The following is a 13,202-nucleotide window of genomic DNA, read 5'->3' on the forward strand; positions in this document are numbered from 1 at the left end:
TACAAGTTATTCTAGGTGTAATTGCCTGCTTGGATTTACAATTCGCCAATAGCATAGACAAGCAGCGGTCGATATAGACAATTGGTTTGGGTCGTCGCGACATTGACACATCAGCTCACACATAATCTACCCATCATCGATATCATCCTCTTTCGTCAGTGAATGAGAGACATATCTACACTGGCAATATGGTATTACTCAAACGAAAGCCAGTAGTCCCTATTCCACTACCTTCATTATCAACAGTATTACAACCTATCCCATCGACTTCAGGTCCATCTTCCTCAGTACCAACTATAGACGATTTAGCTAACCTGGCTCCACATGATGGTAAAGATGATGAAGAACAATTAGATAAACTATTGGCTGTATTCAGATCTGATAGAGACGAACAAATTGAAGGTTCAGGTTCAGGCTCAGGTTCGGGTGTAGGCAAAAACAAGAAATCACACCCTAGAATAATAGCGAATCTACCTAATGGTATAAAGCATTCTCAATTGCACGTAAATGGGAATGGGGATCAAATTACTAATGGGAATGGAAATGGAAATGCCAATAGTAGCGAAGAATCAGAAGCAAAGATAACATGGAAGATAACAGATAAAGAATGTTGGTATATGCCTGAAACGGGTGAAATATTCACTGATTACGAGTAAGCTCTTGCCTCATATTATCTTGTTAGTATGTTTAGACTGACTCCAAACACGATATTTAGATCTTTTTGTGTAAGAAGAGCTTTCTATTCTCAACCTTTATTCCAATGTGAAGGTAGGTTTTTCATCCTGCTTATACCAAGGTTTTCTTTAATTTTTTACCTGACTCATCTGCTTGTTCTACCTATATAACAGTTTCAGGTAAATCAAATCTGAGCTATTATACAGCTATGCAATCGGAGCAAAAAGAAGTTCGTCAACTTCATTCTAGATTTCCTAGACAACTTAAGAAAGCGGTCTTGAGTGCAGTGCAATTCCGTGAGTGATACTTCCTTTTCTTTGGGTGATTCCCTCAGAAAAAAAGAAACATGCGTAGACGAAAGCTGACGAGATATGACTATATTCAGAAATCGAGGGGAAATTAGATACTTTAGCTGATAAGATATATGAGAGATTTCATAACCGGTTTTTCGACAATGAGAGTAAGTCATTTCAGACAATCTCCTTGTGAATAGTCAGTTATACTGTAAACTGATCTTGATTGGGATCTTTCGCAATCTATAGAGGTATTTGTAGATGTAGATGGGGATAAATATCTAGCAAGAATAGTCAAAACGTTTCCACCGCGATCACTTCAGGCTACAAGTTCTTCACCATTCAAACCTTCTCCTATCGGATTACACCCTTACGCCACTGATCTGTCATTACCTATTGAGGAAGTAGATGAGAAAGATGATCCAATGAGATACTTCTATAATGTCAGATTGATAGAAGAAGGGGGACCGGAAGGTATAGCAGCAGATTACGCAAGTGCTAATGGTCAATCAAATGGTCCATACGATGAAGAAGATGACGGTAAAGGAGAGAAATGGATGGGTAGTACAATGGAAGTACAGGCCGATAAAATCAGGTGAGTCACAAGTGGTTGAGATCGATGGATTATACTGATATCCACCTGGAATGAAATAGTCGAGACCGAATCAACTTCTCACGAGCAATGCTCAAACGATTCATACGGGATTGTGTAGTCCGTGATGCGGCCGTTTACTCTCCTTGGCTCGTCAAACCATCCGTAGCAGCAAGATACAATATGCCAACTGAGATGACCGATGAAATCCGTGAAGGAATAGCTCGATATAAGGAGAAACAAATGGAGAAAAGGAAGAGGGAAAGAGATGAGCGATTAGGAATAGTCAATATTGAAGTGGAAGAAGAGGATAAACCGAAGACCAAAAAACAGAAGAAAGAAGAGGAGAGAAAAGTTAAAGAGGAAGAAAGATTGAAAGAGAAAGAAGCTAGAGAAAGAGAGAAGGAAGAAGAAGAGAGGAGGAAGAAAAAGGCGTTAAAATATCCTGCTGAAGGTGAGTATTCGCTTTTCGCCTTTGATTGCCCATGGTTTCAGCGATTGATCCTGTTATTCAGATCTCCTCATTGAATGGTCCGAAGAGAAAGATAGAGCTGCTGGTAAAATCGAAGTTCGACCTATACCGAACAAAACTTTACCTTTTGGTGATCAGTTTGAGCAGCTGCTGATGTCCTGGAGCTTCTTGAATGTTATGGGGTGAGTTGATGATACTGGCATAATGAAAAAGGTGGAACTGACGGTGAAATTCAGTAAACCCCTTGGGATATCGCCGTTCACATTGGATGATTATGAGCGATCCTTATATCACAATGATCCATATACGAGTCCAGCACCTCTGATCACAGAGATCCACTCAGTTCTACTTAATGCTTTAATAGCGGACTTGGCGGCCGGACATGAACCCGTTAAATCATTATCGGCATTTGGAAAGGAGCCAGATAATGATACAGACTATTGGGAAGGTAAGAAAGGAGCGACAACAGAAACTTTGGCTCCTATAGCTGGACCTCTAAGTGAAAATTGGAAAACTAAAGAAATCGGAAAAGATCGTAAAGGATGGGAAAATGTTTTGATTGGTTGTTTATGGGAAAGAGCGACCCTGGAAACATTACCGAATTATCTCGATAACATCTTACATCTCACCTTTGAAGATAAACCTGCACCCACAAGACCAACCTGGTCAACTGGACCTTCAAATTCAAACTCTGTCTCTTCCATAAACGGTTTGATACCTTCCAAACCTGAAAAAAGGTATACTAGTCTTCACCATTCAACGAAATTGGATCTGATTCAGTTCCTCATCGAATTGGTTGGTCAAACGGAAATCATAAGAGAATTCATGGAGGAAAGTACTTTGAACCTGACTGAAGTAAGGAAAGATCAAGTTGAGGTTAAAAGGGAATTGAGGAGAGTGTGAGTTGAGCTGCCTCCACCATGGTTGGGACATGTTTTCAATCCAGATCGAGGTGTCGTACGGGATATGCAGAAGCTGACATCACGATCACCTTCCTAGTCAAGCTGAAAGAGAGGCTCTCGAGCCCAAAGACAAGCCCAAAGAAGAAGGGGAAGATGGTGACGCCTCAACAGATGTCAAAGATGAGAATGCATCGCCCGATGTATCGATGAATGGTCATGCAAACGGTCACATAGGCAATGGAAGTGTCGATCAAGATGAATTGGATGATTCAGTATCCCTCCAAGATCAAGATGATCTATCGGACAACGAATCTGATCACAACATATCTGCTACTGGAGCTGCTCGTCGTAGAGCTATGAAGGAAAAAGCATTAGAAAGAGAGGCCGAAGAGAATCTGCGAAATGCTAAATTAGCCAAAGAGCGAGAAGAAGTCCGAATCAAGAAATTAGAAGGTAAAATCATCGCAAATGAAAAGAAGAAACTTCTTGACGAAGAAGAATTGATAAATATCAAGTTGAAGAATCTTGAGTACGATTTCAGGAGATGGATATATACTTTAAGATCCAGACCTATTGGATATGATAGATTTGGTAATAAATTATGGTGGTTGGATGGTTTAGGTTCATCGAATCTATATATCGATGGTAAAGTCAACGTCGGTACTGGTAGATTATATATTCAGGGTGTTGAAGAAGAAGAGTTGGAGATTATAAGAAATTCAACTTTGACTCCATCAGAAGGAGAGATAACAGATGAGTTCATTGAGGAGAGAAGGAACAAAGAAGAAGGGTTGGCCACGGGAGGGAAATTAAATCCTGGTGAATGGGCCGTATACGATTCTCCTGAGCAAGTGAGTGTATCAGGATTTCATTCTGGTCAATGAGAATTGCGAGGACTGATGATGAGACTTGCTCATTCAGCTGAGGGACCTGCTAAGTTGGTTAAATCCAAAGGGAATAAGAGAAAATCAGTTGATCAAATCTCTGAAAACGTGGCAAAGCGAAATTGAAAGTGGGATGAGGAGAAGGAGAACTTTGGCAGGTTTGGTGAGTCTACGACTCTCAAGAGAATCATAGACTTGCGCTGATGCCGTATGTTTCAAACTCGTTTAGGATATACCGCCTGAATCAGATGAACCTACACGCAAACTTCGACCGACTCGGAAGGTGAATCAAGGTGATGATGACAAAGACGGTTATATGAATTGGAAGGTGAGTAGTAATCCCTCTATTTGGAAAGATTCCTCATTTCGAATGCTGATAAGTGGGAAACAAACCATGATAGAACCGACGAGCGGTATGAAAAGAATAGATTAGATGTATGAATGGACTATTGTCGTGTTCAGATACAGAAAGAAGAGAAAGTGTGGAGAGAGAGCGAGGTTTGAATTGTATTGAAGTGTACACCATCCACTGGTCTCGAGAATTTGAGGTGAAGAAGAGACATAGTTTTATCATTGTCATGAAATCGAAATTCATTGTCACGTCTGGGACCGAGAACATCCTTACCCATGTCCAGACATCCTGTCGTGTATATTACCTTTTTGTTCTTGACATATTTACAAACAAAGGAAAGTTCTTAGCTTATATGACAGCATCCAAATGACTCTGCGCCCCACCTTTTACCTGATTCACGATGTCGTACTCGTTTTTTGGATCATACCGTCCGCATGATCACTTCCAACGATCATGCGTACAAGCGCCGGAACTAATGTATCCTCACATAAACAATTGCGAAGGGTTTATGGTCGATACGACGTTGCTAGCACTGGAAGGCTGCTGAGTTTGCTGTACTTCGGTAGACTGGGCTTGGTCTGTTTCATATTTCTCCACGTTTTCTTCATCGATGCGACATCTATCAGAAGTGGAATATTTGTCTAAGTTCAGTGTAACATAATCAGCATCGATTCGATACAACACAATACGATACGGTTTGTTTCATGTAAAAAGGGCAAATTGAACTAGCAATGATAGATTCAACTCACTCCATCTCTCTTGTTCCTCTTGACGAGATTTGTGTGCATTGTATTGAGCCACATAAGTTTTGTTAAACGTTCTTCTATCCATTTCGGAGATACCAGCTTCCATTGATTGATCGAGGCTGCACAAGGTATGCATCATGGGATCTGCTATATCTTCCAATCTTCCTCGATTCTTGATGATCTTCGAGAATTCGAGACAGGACAAGAGATCCTTACACTAATAACAGAAACATATCATCTCAGTATGAATGTCTCGCATTACATAGATCAGAGAGACGGGTTGTGGTTGGTAGCTGCTGACAAAAAGATGGAAGGCTCGATATGACAAAAACTTACTTGACTAGTAGTTTTTTCCTTCTCCTCAATCTTGTTGGTCAAGCACAACGAAATAACCCTTCCTTCATTGTAATCATACCTTTGGTGAGCATCGCAGTATGAAGTTTTTGATGCTTTCCTCAATACGTCCTCCATTCGCATATCCAGGTCCTTCAAGCGAGATCTATCATTCCTCAACTCAGTGTAATCAGAAAAAGAAGGTTCCTCCAATCTCGGAATGGGCAAGTCGATGATTTCACTTTGAGCAATTGGGTGAAGGTATGGTTGTTCTGTGAAGACGCCACTACCGACAGGACTTCCTGTTTGAGTATCATCTACGAAATCGTCATAGGCCAGTGTATCTTCGGATCATCAATTTGGATGTCAGTAATAATGTCACCGTTTATGAACCTGACTATTTACACTCACTAGCGACAACCTTACTATCTACACCTTGTATATCAAAGTTGAAAGAGCCAGAAGCATCAGAAGCATTCTCGGAGGGAACGCCATATTTTTTGGGATCGAATTCTTGACTGTCAGCGAGAAGTAGTTGATGGGTACAGTACAATCATCAACATCATATCGTTAATATCTATCAGTGGCGATACCTCATCTGCGGCGTTTGTTCTCTCATTTAGAGGGAGCCAATACCTACCCTTCTTCCTCGGATCCATGTGACGATAGAGCTCGATTACGCGTAGCATGCTCTTCAGACTTGATTTGTTTGCTAAAGTCCTCGGATGGACTTTTAGAGCCTTGTGTGCTGACACTGTGCGCTCGCTTCGTATGGTCACTGGATTCGTTTGGTCTTAAATGTGACTTGAACAAAATCAAGCTATCAGTTGACATTCCAAATTTTGATTCGAGAAAGACCTCACTTACCGACATGGTATTGTTGATTGATCGTAAATTGTGTGGGTTTCACGATCAGGAAATAATCTTACAGACTTTCAGTACAGTATGAAACTAAGTTGTACTGTATAGGATATGTACAGAGAAGAAAGAAATTGTTGGAAGTGTAATTCCGAACAAGGGGTTTATATATCTTTTCAAGGCAGTAAAAGGAGGGAGAGTTTCTTGATAGAGAAAGACAAGTATGACATCAACTGTAGACTCAGTTCGACTATCCTTTCTTCAGGACCAAATAGCAAAACACTTTCGGCTGACTTGTTCTTCTTCTGACCTCATCGCCAATTCAACCGAGCTGAGCTACACTTCAGAAGGCATATCCCGAGACAGAATTCGTTGGGCTTTCGAACAACTGGCAAAAACACGGCAGAATCCATTCATGTACGCCTTCGCAAATTTTCGATTGTCAGGATAAGCGGTGTGATCGTGATGAACAGTATGACATGCGATGTAGTCAGTTCTCATCCTTCCATTGTACAGCTTTTATGCTGACGTCTATCTTCGAAGATGTAAGGAAATGGAGAAAAGTCTGAATCACCACTCTGAGGTCATGAAATTGGACGTTTTGTTTGAAAAGTCCCACAAGAACTGTAAGAAGAAGCAAGAACACGAAGACAATGAGAATTTAGGTATTGTCAATCTGCATTATGTTTACCTTACGTCCATCTATATCGGTGTCAGAGGAAGAATCGGCACCTCGGCCATTCAATATGAGAAAGAGTCTAGAATGGGATCTTGGTACCATCGCTGTAAGAAGGACATAATGGCAACATGATTAGCTTGATTATCTTGAAGCAGACCTGATACGACTTACTAATTCCACATGTATCCACTATGTTCCTCTCTAGTAGACTTATCGATCAAATCGACCATTTGAGCTAATTCGATTCAATCAATTTCGTCAGATCAAGTTCTAGACTCGCAATTGGGTGTTTATAGACAGTCTGATTAGAAACTTACGAAGCGTAACAGATAATTTTTCAGGAGGAGCGTCTAGTCCATTTGCAGCTGCACCGGCATTACCCATGTCTGTATCTAACCATCCCGGAGAGATAAAGAACGCAGTGAGACTAGGTTCTTCGAAATGGATTTGTCGAGTCTACGAGAAGGAACTGTTCAAATCAGTCCTCATCCTCATTCTTCATTAACTAGAAGAACCTGGAGAACAAGAAGTAATGGGTGATATCAAAACAACTCACAATGTAATTAACAGTCGCTTTGGATGCTCCGTAAGCACCGAAATTGGGGAAATGATCTACACCATTTTGACTTGGAAAAGTTGATATCACAACGAATTTACTCCCTTGTTCCAATAAAGGATAAATAGCTTTGAAGAGGATTAAAGGAGCTCTAGCATTAACTTTATGATGTTGATCGAATTGATCAAGATCAATATCTCGTACAAGAGCGTAATGTTCTGAGATTCCAGCGTTCGCAATGACCTAGGTTGATCCACAATCCCATATCAGCACACCAGCGTCGGCATCATCAGCTTGAGTGAGGTGGAAAAGAGATACTCGAAACTCGAAGCTCAGAAACTCAAACAGTACGCAAAACTTAGAACTCGTAACTCACAATATCCAGCTTTTCTATACCATGCTTAGTCTTCAATTCTTCTACAGCAGTATAAGGATCTGTATCATTTGAAGCATCAATTTTGACTGTAATGACACCTGGTATCTTAGGAGCTCTTGAAAGGTCTCGGACAGTCGCAATGACTTTATACCCTTTATTGGCATAATCTTGAGCGAAACCGAAACCAATCCTGTACACCATATCAACTGTCAGCGACTGAATCTAGAGAGTGTGCTTACACATCGTTATACAGGCTTTGACAGATTACAACACTCACCCTCGATTGGCTCCGGTGATAAGTACTGTCTTTTGGGTGGATGACATTGTATTTGTTTTCGTCGTTACTGAAAGATATCTTCAATTTCCTTTTCTAGGTGTTGTGTTTTGCGTTCGACGTGATGATATGACTCCTTCTTGACGATACGATAGCATTGTATCTATACATATATTATATACCTTTTTCTCGTGAGCAGTCATGCAGCAATGTAGTTCATTTTTTGGGGAATGATTATCAAAATTAAAAGAAATGATTTATCATATGATTATCAATCCGTGCCTGGAGATCAAGATGGATTACGTCACAAGCTTATTAAACATTTTATAATTGCCGACATGAGGGAAACATTAGATAACATTGCAAGTACGATATGCATACAAGTAGAGCCATCTAGACGAACCCATTCAATCATGCCCTCCGTAAGATGGATATCAGGTCAGGAGGACATGGACGAGTCCTATGAATAATGCAGATTATTCGAGTTTCAGCGTTCTATTCTAAATCTGTATTGGACGATCAAGCAGAAAGACCAATTCGTGCATCTTCTGGGTTTGATTTTGGCATCTTTACGAACAACAAGAAAACAAATCCCAACATAGCGATTGCCTAATAATTCAGAAATGATCAGTATGCGGGTCTGACAATAATCTGATGACGATAGATCAAAACGTTCCACACTCACCCCGTTGGCCATGAATACCAATGTTGGTTTACCTTGCTCACTTAAAGCTGCGAAAATAGTACTGAACAATGAGATAGTAGATACTTGAGCTACATCATTTAATTAGCACACCGTTCTTGATGACCTTGAAACTGTGAAAGTGAATGATCTCTGGAGAATTGGGACTTACCAACTTTCTCGATGAGGGCAATTGCACCCAAAGCGTCTGATCTTTGATCCGGTTCAACAAAATCTAAAGTGACGCCTTTACATGCTGAACCTGTGGCACTTGCGAATGGTATAATACCAGCGGCTAAGTATAAATGCCAGCCTTTGGTTGATAGGGTGATTAGACCAGTGAGTAATCCATCAGCGAATATTGACCATCTGAGGAAATACAGGTCGAATGTTGACCCATGTAGTATATCAGTAGGTTGACGGGCTTGATCTTCCCTTGGTGCACCTGCTTGATCGGGTTCTTCAGCTTCCGAAGCGTCTTCAGGATGTTCGCCGTCGAATGCTTCAGTGGGAACATCTTGTCGATGAGATACGAATCTTCTACCGTATGTGATTATTCGAGGAAAACAGATTGATAAGAAAAATGATTTCACAAGGAGGTTACCAGACTACACAAACATCATAGAATTCATCAGAACTGGGAAACGCTGGCACGGAAAGAGGGTTCAAATGATTCATACTTACAAGCATCATACCGCTTTCACCTGGAGTGAAACCAAAAACGTCCGTTCCAACTAATTGTAATGCGAGAGCAACGTAGCCGGTAGCTAAAACACTGACAAAAGCACCCACACCTAGGAAGAACAGATTGTAATCTCTTTTGATTCTACCATTTATCTCAACTTTTTTAGGTATGAATATCTTCAACGGAGCTAAGAACGATTGTTTTTCCTTTTCTCCACCTGGTGAACCTGACGACTGCTTCCCTTCTGGTTCTAAATAAGGCAGGAAGAATGCGCCGAATACAGTACAGAAACAAAGTAATGCGAAAGCACATTGGAATGGAGCCAATAGACCGAAAAACGTATACGCGAGACCTCCCACTATGAAAGAGCGCACCGGTTCGTTAGCCAGAAGTCATGTACGGGAAACAAGGGGTATGAGCGGATAACTTACGAGTATATCCTAGAGAACTACCTAGCATGAGTATACCACTTAAAACACCAAACATCTTGGTCCTCTCTTCTGCAGTCACTAACATGGATATGAATACATTACTGGCGATTTGAGTTCCACCTGCTGATCCTAGTACGTTAAACAATTGTGTGACTTGGATAATTTGAATACCTGTTTTACCTCCAATATTCAGAGCGTACATTTGACATAAACTTCTTAAAGCAGCCCAAAAGGTTTGTTGAAACATAGCTGCCTTCACTCCATAATGTTTGATGAACCATCCCGACAAGAACAAATTCGCAATAGCTGTCAAAACGATTATTCCTCAGCATTCATCATAATTGAAAAAAGGGTAGGACCCGGTATTGTTACTCACTAGAAGTTGTAGTTGTAGTACTCATGATAGCGATCTCTTTAGCAGTTCTAGATTCTATAGGACCGATACTACATCTATCTCCCCCGTGTCCTTCTCCGTTCCAAGTATGGGTCTCGTAATAGTCATTACATGTCATAACTCTAAAAGCGTAAATGAGGGTTGTTTGAGTCAAAGCAAATGTCAATGACAATAATAGAGTAGTGAATAAGACCCTCGTCACAGGCGGGAAGAATTGTCTTCTAGTTGTTGTTGATCCATCTGAAGCTTTCGGTAGAAGTGATGTATTCTCATTGGGTAGGGTAGTATCAGGCTTGATCAATGTGGTAGAGGACGAAGAAGAAGATGATGAAGAAGAGGACGAGCCTGGCTCAGTATATGATCTTGTTGTTGACATATTGCAGGCGTTGCCGATAAAGTGATGAAATACAAAGGGAAGACGGTATAGATCCGGACCTTATCGAAGGGAGAAATGAGAAATGTCAATGACTTATATCATTCTACAGATCAAAGATATAATCCCTCTTCGACCTAGATTGCGTGGTATTGTTTGTGTATCATGACAATGAGAGGTAGAAATGTTCGTGCGGTTGTGTGGTCGTGTGTGGTGTGATCAGATACCATCTCATTATTTCATGTTCTTATCGGTCAAATCCGACTGACACAGGGGGGAGATCACCGTGTTTTATCCTCTTTTTCCATTTGTTATCAGTTCAAGTTAATGATAGGATTGTGAGAAACAGCTCGATTAACACAATGCGATTCTCTCTTTGAGAAGATGGCGATCTATTTCCAGATTCTTCTATGACTTGATCGTCACGTCTTCGTGTAGTCTTATGATCGGATGATCCAGCCTTCCAAAATACATATATGGAGATAAAAACACCCTGGACTATGAATAGCGCGATTAGCATGTCTTGATATCTAGGTACAAAATCTGAGCTGCCGCTCTCATCCTCATTGTCCCATATCACCATATCATGAATCTTGATCACATACCTGACTGTGTACTGAACATGACTTCCATGCTCACAGATGTAGGTACTCGTCATGGTGATTACAGCGCATATGTTTTATGTGAATTGCTTGTAAAGATGCCAATTAAATGAGTAACGCGTATAAATGAAAGTTCCCCTTTCCTCCACCTCGCCTCATATTCAACAGCCCAAGTTACGATGAATTCAAGGACAATAACGCACAAATAGCCTGATACATTGTAGTTTAAGCTTCCTTTCTTCATCACCCAAGAACCCTATTCGTTCTCTTGAGACCTGCCAGCCTCAAGATGGCTCCTAAGACGATTGCAATTCCTACTTCGACACGTCGAGCAAAACGAGTTATAGATTCGCCTTCTGGATCCTCTTCTGAAGCATCTACTCCGGCCGCAGCTATAGCTTCGACCGCGACTACGAGCAATGGTAAAAGACCTGCACCTCCCGATGCCAGCAAAGTAGAGGAAGAAGATGAGGAAGACGCAGAAGGGGAATCCGATGATGGAGGTCAAGAAGATGATGCAGAAGGTGAAGATGAAGAAGAAGAAGAGGGAGTGGAAAGTGAAGAAGGTGAAAGAGATATCAATATGGATAGATCACGTTGTGAGTATACCTTCTACCCATATTTACCAAATTATTCCAAGTATGGTGTTGATATGGTGAATGGTCGTATTGGTCGTAGTATCTTCAGCGCAAGCATCTGAGGACATACTGGTTGATGATGAAGAAAACGAGGAAGACGAGGAAGAAGAACCGATATCACCATCAAGAACGCATACATCCGCACCCGCTTCGGCATTGAAAATCAGATTGAAGTTAGGAGGATCATCTACACCCGCCTCGACTGGTAGACCAGGTCGAGCAGCCGCTAAGAAGGGTGCTAAGAAAGTAAAGAGAGTTGCAGAAGACGAATTAGGTGAGCTGCACAGCCCGCTCCATCTCTCAGAGGTGCATTAGCGTCAGCTGACTAGTATTGCTGCCCATTGTTCATAGCGGAAAGTGATGATGAACTACTGCTTGGCGACGACGAAAGCGTGATGTCTTCAAGAAGAAGTTTGAGTCCGACTAAAATGACAGCTAGACAAAGAGCTAAAGGAAATAAAGATTTACAAGAAACTCTCTTGCAGTTACCAAATGGTAAGTCAGTAGTTCTTTGCATGACTGCATCGCATATCTAGCGGTTGTGGAGTACTACTCCATCAAGGCTCCTTCGAATGAACTCTTCGGTGGAATCCAGCTGAATTACGTATTGTGACTCTGTAGAGGTGTCCGGTAAAAAGTTGATCCTTACTGAAGCGGAGAGACTTCAGAGACGGGAAGAAACTGCTAGGAGAAGGAAGAGACAGACCGAGCAGAAATTGCAAGACGAGCAGGTGAGCATTCTCGTGACGGTTTCTGAGGTGGAACTATAGACGACGATAATCTCACTTGTATCGAGCCACCCGAGTATAATCGCTGTCACTGACCTTGGACTTTTTGATTTATTCTCAAAATTAGGATGAGACTATCAATCGATTACTACGAGCTCAAACATCTAAATCTCGATCAAAACTTGATCAACCTTCTCCAGCATTAGATGGTGAAGGTTCAGGTCAAGTATCACCCACTAGACGTACAGCACACACCACAAACATGATAAGGTGGACAAGTACACTCTCTAAAGAAGGAGAAGTTTTACTTAGAGTAGCAGCCCCAAAAGAAAAGGAAGAATGGATAAGCTTGACTAATCCTGAAAAGACAGAAATCAAAGAGAAAAATACCATCTGCGGTGTGGAAGGGTGTGAAAGAAAAAGAATATATAGAAGCATGAAGAAATTCGAGATTGGTGGCTGTTCTTTAGATCATCTCAAAAATGTAGAAGCGGCATTGTGAGCTTGTGTGCGGATCAGTTCAGTACTATGTTGTGTGTATCGATATTGTATAGCATTGAACAATCTCAACCCTGTAGCATGAACCATGCAACGTGAGATCTACTGGTCTCCAAAGCTAAGAGTAGTCCAGGTAAGAAACCCGGTACGAAGACTCAGTGCCTTTGTGACCACTCTTT

At 41.3% G+C, this 13,202-nt stretch overlaps 5 protein-coding genes across 5 annotated transcripts; 2 read left to right on the forward strand and 3 right to left on the reverse strand.

Moving 5' to 3' along the window:
- Nucleotides 1-188: 188 nt before the first annotated feature.
- Nucleotides 189-4,237, forward strand: IL334_001763 (uncharacterized protein; the record flags this gene model as incomplete). Its single annotated transcript, XM_062933516.1, has 12 exons — nucleotides 189-652; nucleotides 716-768; nucleotides 849-971; nucleotides 1,061-1,135; nucleotides 1,218-1,563; nucleotides 1,623-2,014; nucleotides 2,076-2,214; nucleotides 2,269-2,931; nucleotides 3,032-3,785; nucleotides 3,856-3,981; nucleotides 4,048-4,146; nucleotides 4,220-4,237. 12 exons carry the CDS (start codon nucleotides 189-191, stop codon nucleotides 4,235-4,237), a joined length of 3,252 nt encoding a protein of 1,083 aa, XP_062789567.1.
- A 416-nt stretch (nucleotides 4,238-4,653) lies between these two features.
- Nucleotides 4,654-6,122, reverse strand: IL334_001764 (uncharacterized protein; the record flags this gene model as incomplete). The annotated part of the gene is made up of 6 exons (XM_062933517.1): nucleotides 4,654-4,811; nucleotides 4,920-5,133; nucleotides 5,253-5,593; nucleotides 5,661-5,767; nucleotides 5,890-6,053; nucleotides 6,117-6,122. 6 exons carry the CDS (start codon nucleotides 6,120-6,122, stop codon nucleotides 4,654-4,656), a joined length of 990 nt encoding a protein of 329 aa, XP_062789568.1.
- Nucleotides 6,123-6,865: 743 nt separating this feature from the next.
- Nucleotides 6,866-8,042, reverse strand: IL334_001765 (uncharacterized protein; the record flags this gene model as incomplete). Its single annotated transcript, XM_062933518.1, has 6 exons — nucleotides 6,866-6,890; nucleotides 6,958-7,021; nucleotides 7,104-7,242; nucleotides 7,343-7,585; nucleotides 7,719-7,908; nucleotides 7,996-8,042. The coding sequence occupies 6 exons, from the start codon at nucleotides 8,040-8,042 to the stop codon at nucleotides 6,866-6,868; spliced, it is 708 nt and encodes a 235-aa protein (XP_062789569.1).
- Nucleotides 8,043-8,511: 469 nt separating this feature from the next.
- IL334_001766 (uncharacterized protein) lies at nucleotides 8,512-10,560 on the reverse strand (the record flags this gene model as incomplete). Its single annotated transcript, XM_062933519.1, has 6 exons — nucleotides 8,512-8,601; nucleotides 8,678-8,766; nucleotides 8,847-9,282; nucleotides 9,359-9,717; nucleotides 9,791-10,096; nucleotides 10,167-10,560. 6 exons carry the CDS (start codon nucleotides 10,558-10,560, stop codon nucleotides 8,512-8,514), a joined length of 1,674 nt encoding a protein of 557 aa, XP_062789570.1.
- An 888-nt stretch (nucleotides 10,561-11,448) lies between these two features.
- Nucleotides 11,449-13,027, forward strand: IL334_001767 (uncharacterized protein; the record flags this gene model as incomplete). Its single annotated transcript, XM_062933520.1, has 5 exons — nucleotides 11,449-11,758; nucleotides 11,838-12,071; nucleotides 12,149-12,292; nucleotides 12,419-12,528; nucleotides 12,653-13,027. 5 exons carry the CDS (start codon nucleotides 11,449-11,451, stop codon nucleotides 13,025-13,027), a joined length of 1,173 nt encoding a protein of 390 aa, XP_062789571.1.
- Nucleotides 13,028-13,202: the final 175 nt, after the last annotated feature.

Source organism: Kwoniella shivajii, chromosome 2, assembly GCF_035658355.1.
Source record: "Kwoniella shivajii chromosome 2, complete sequence".
Classification (NCBI taxonomy): Eukaryota; Fungi; Basidiomycota; class Tremellomycetes; order Tremellales; family Cryptococcaceae; genus Kwoniella; species Kwoniella shivajii.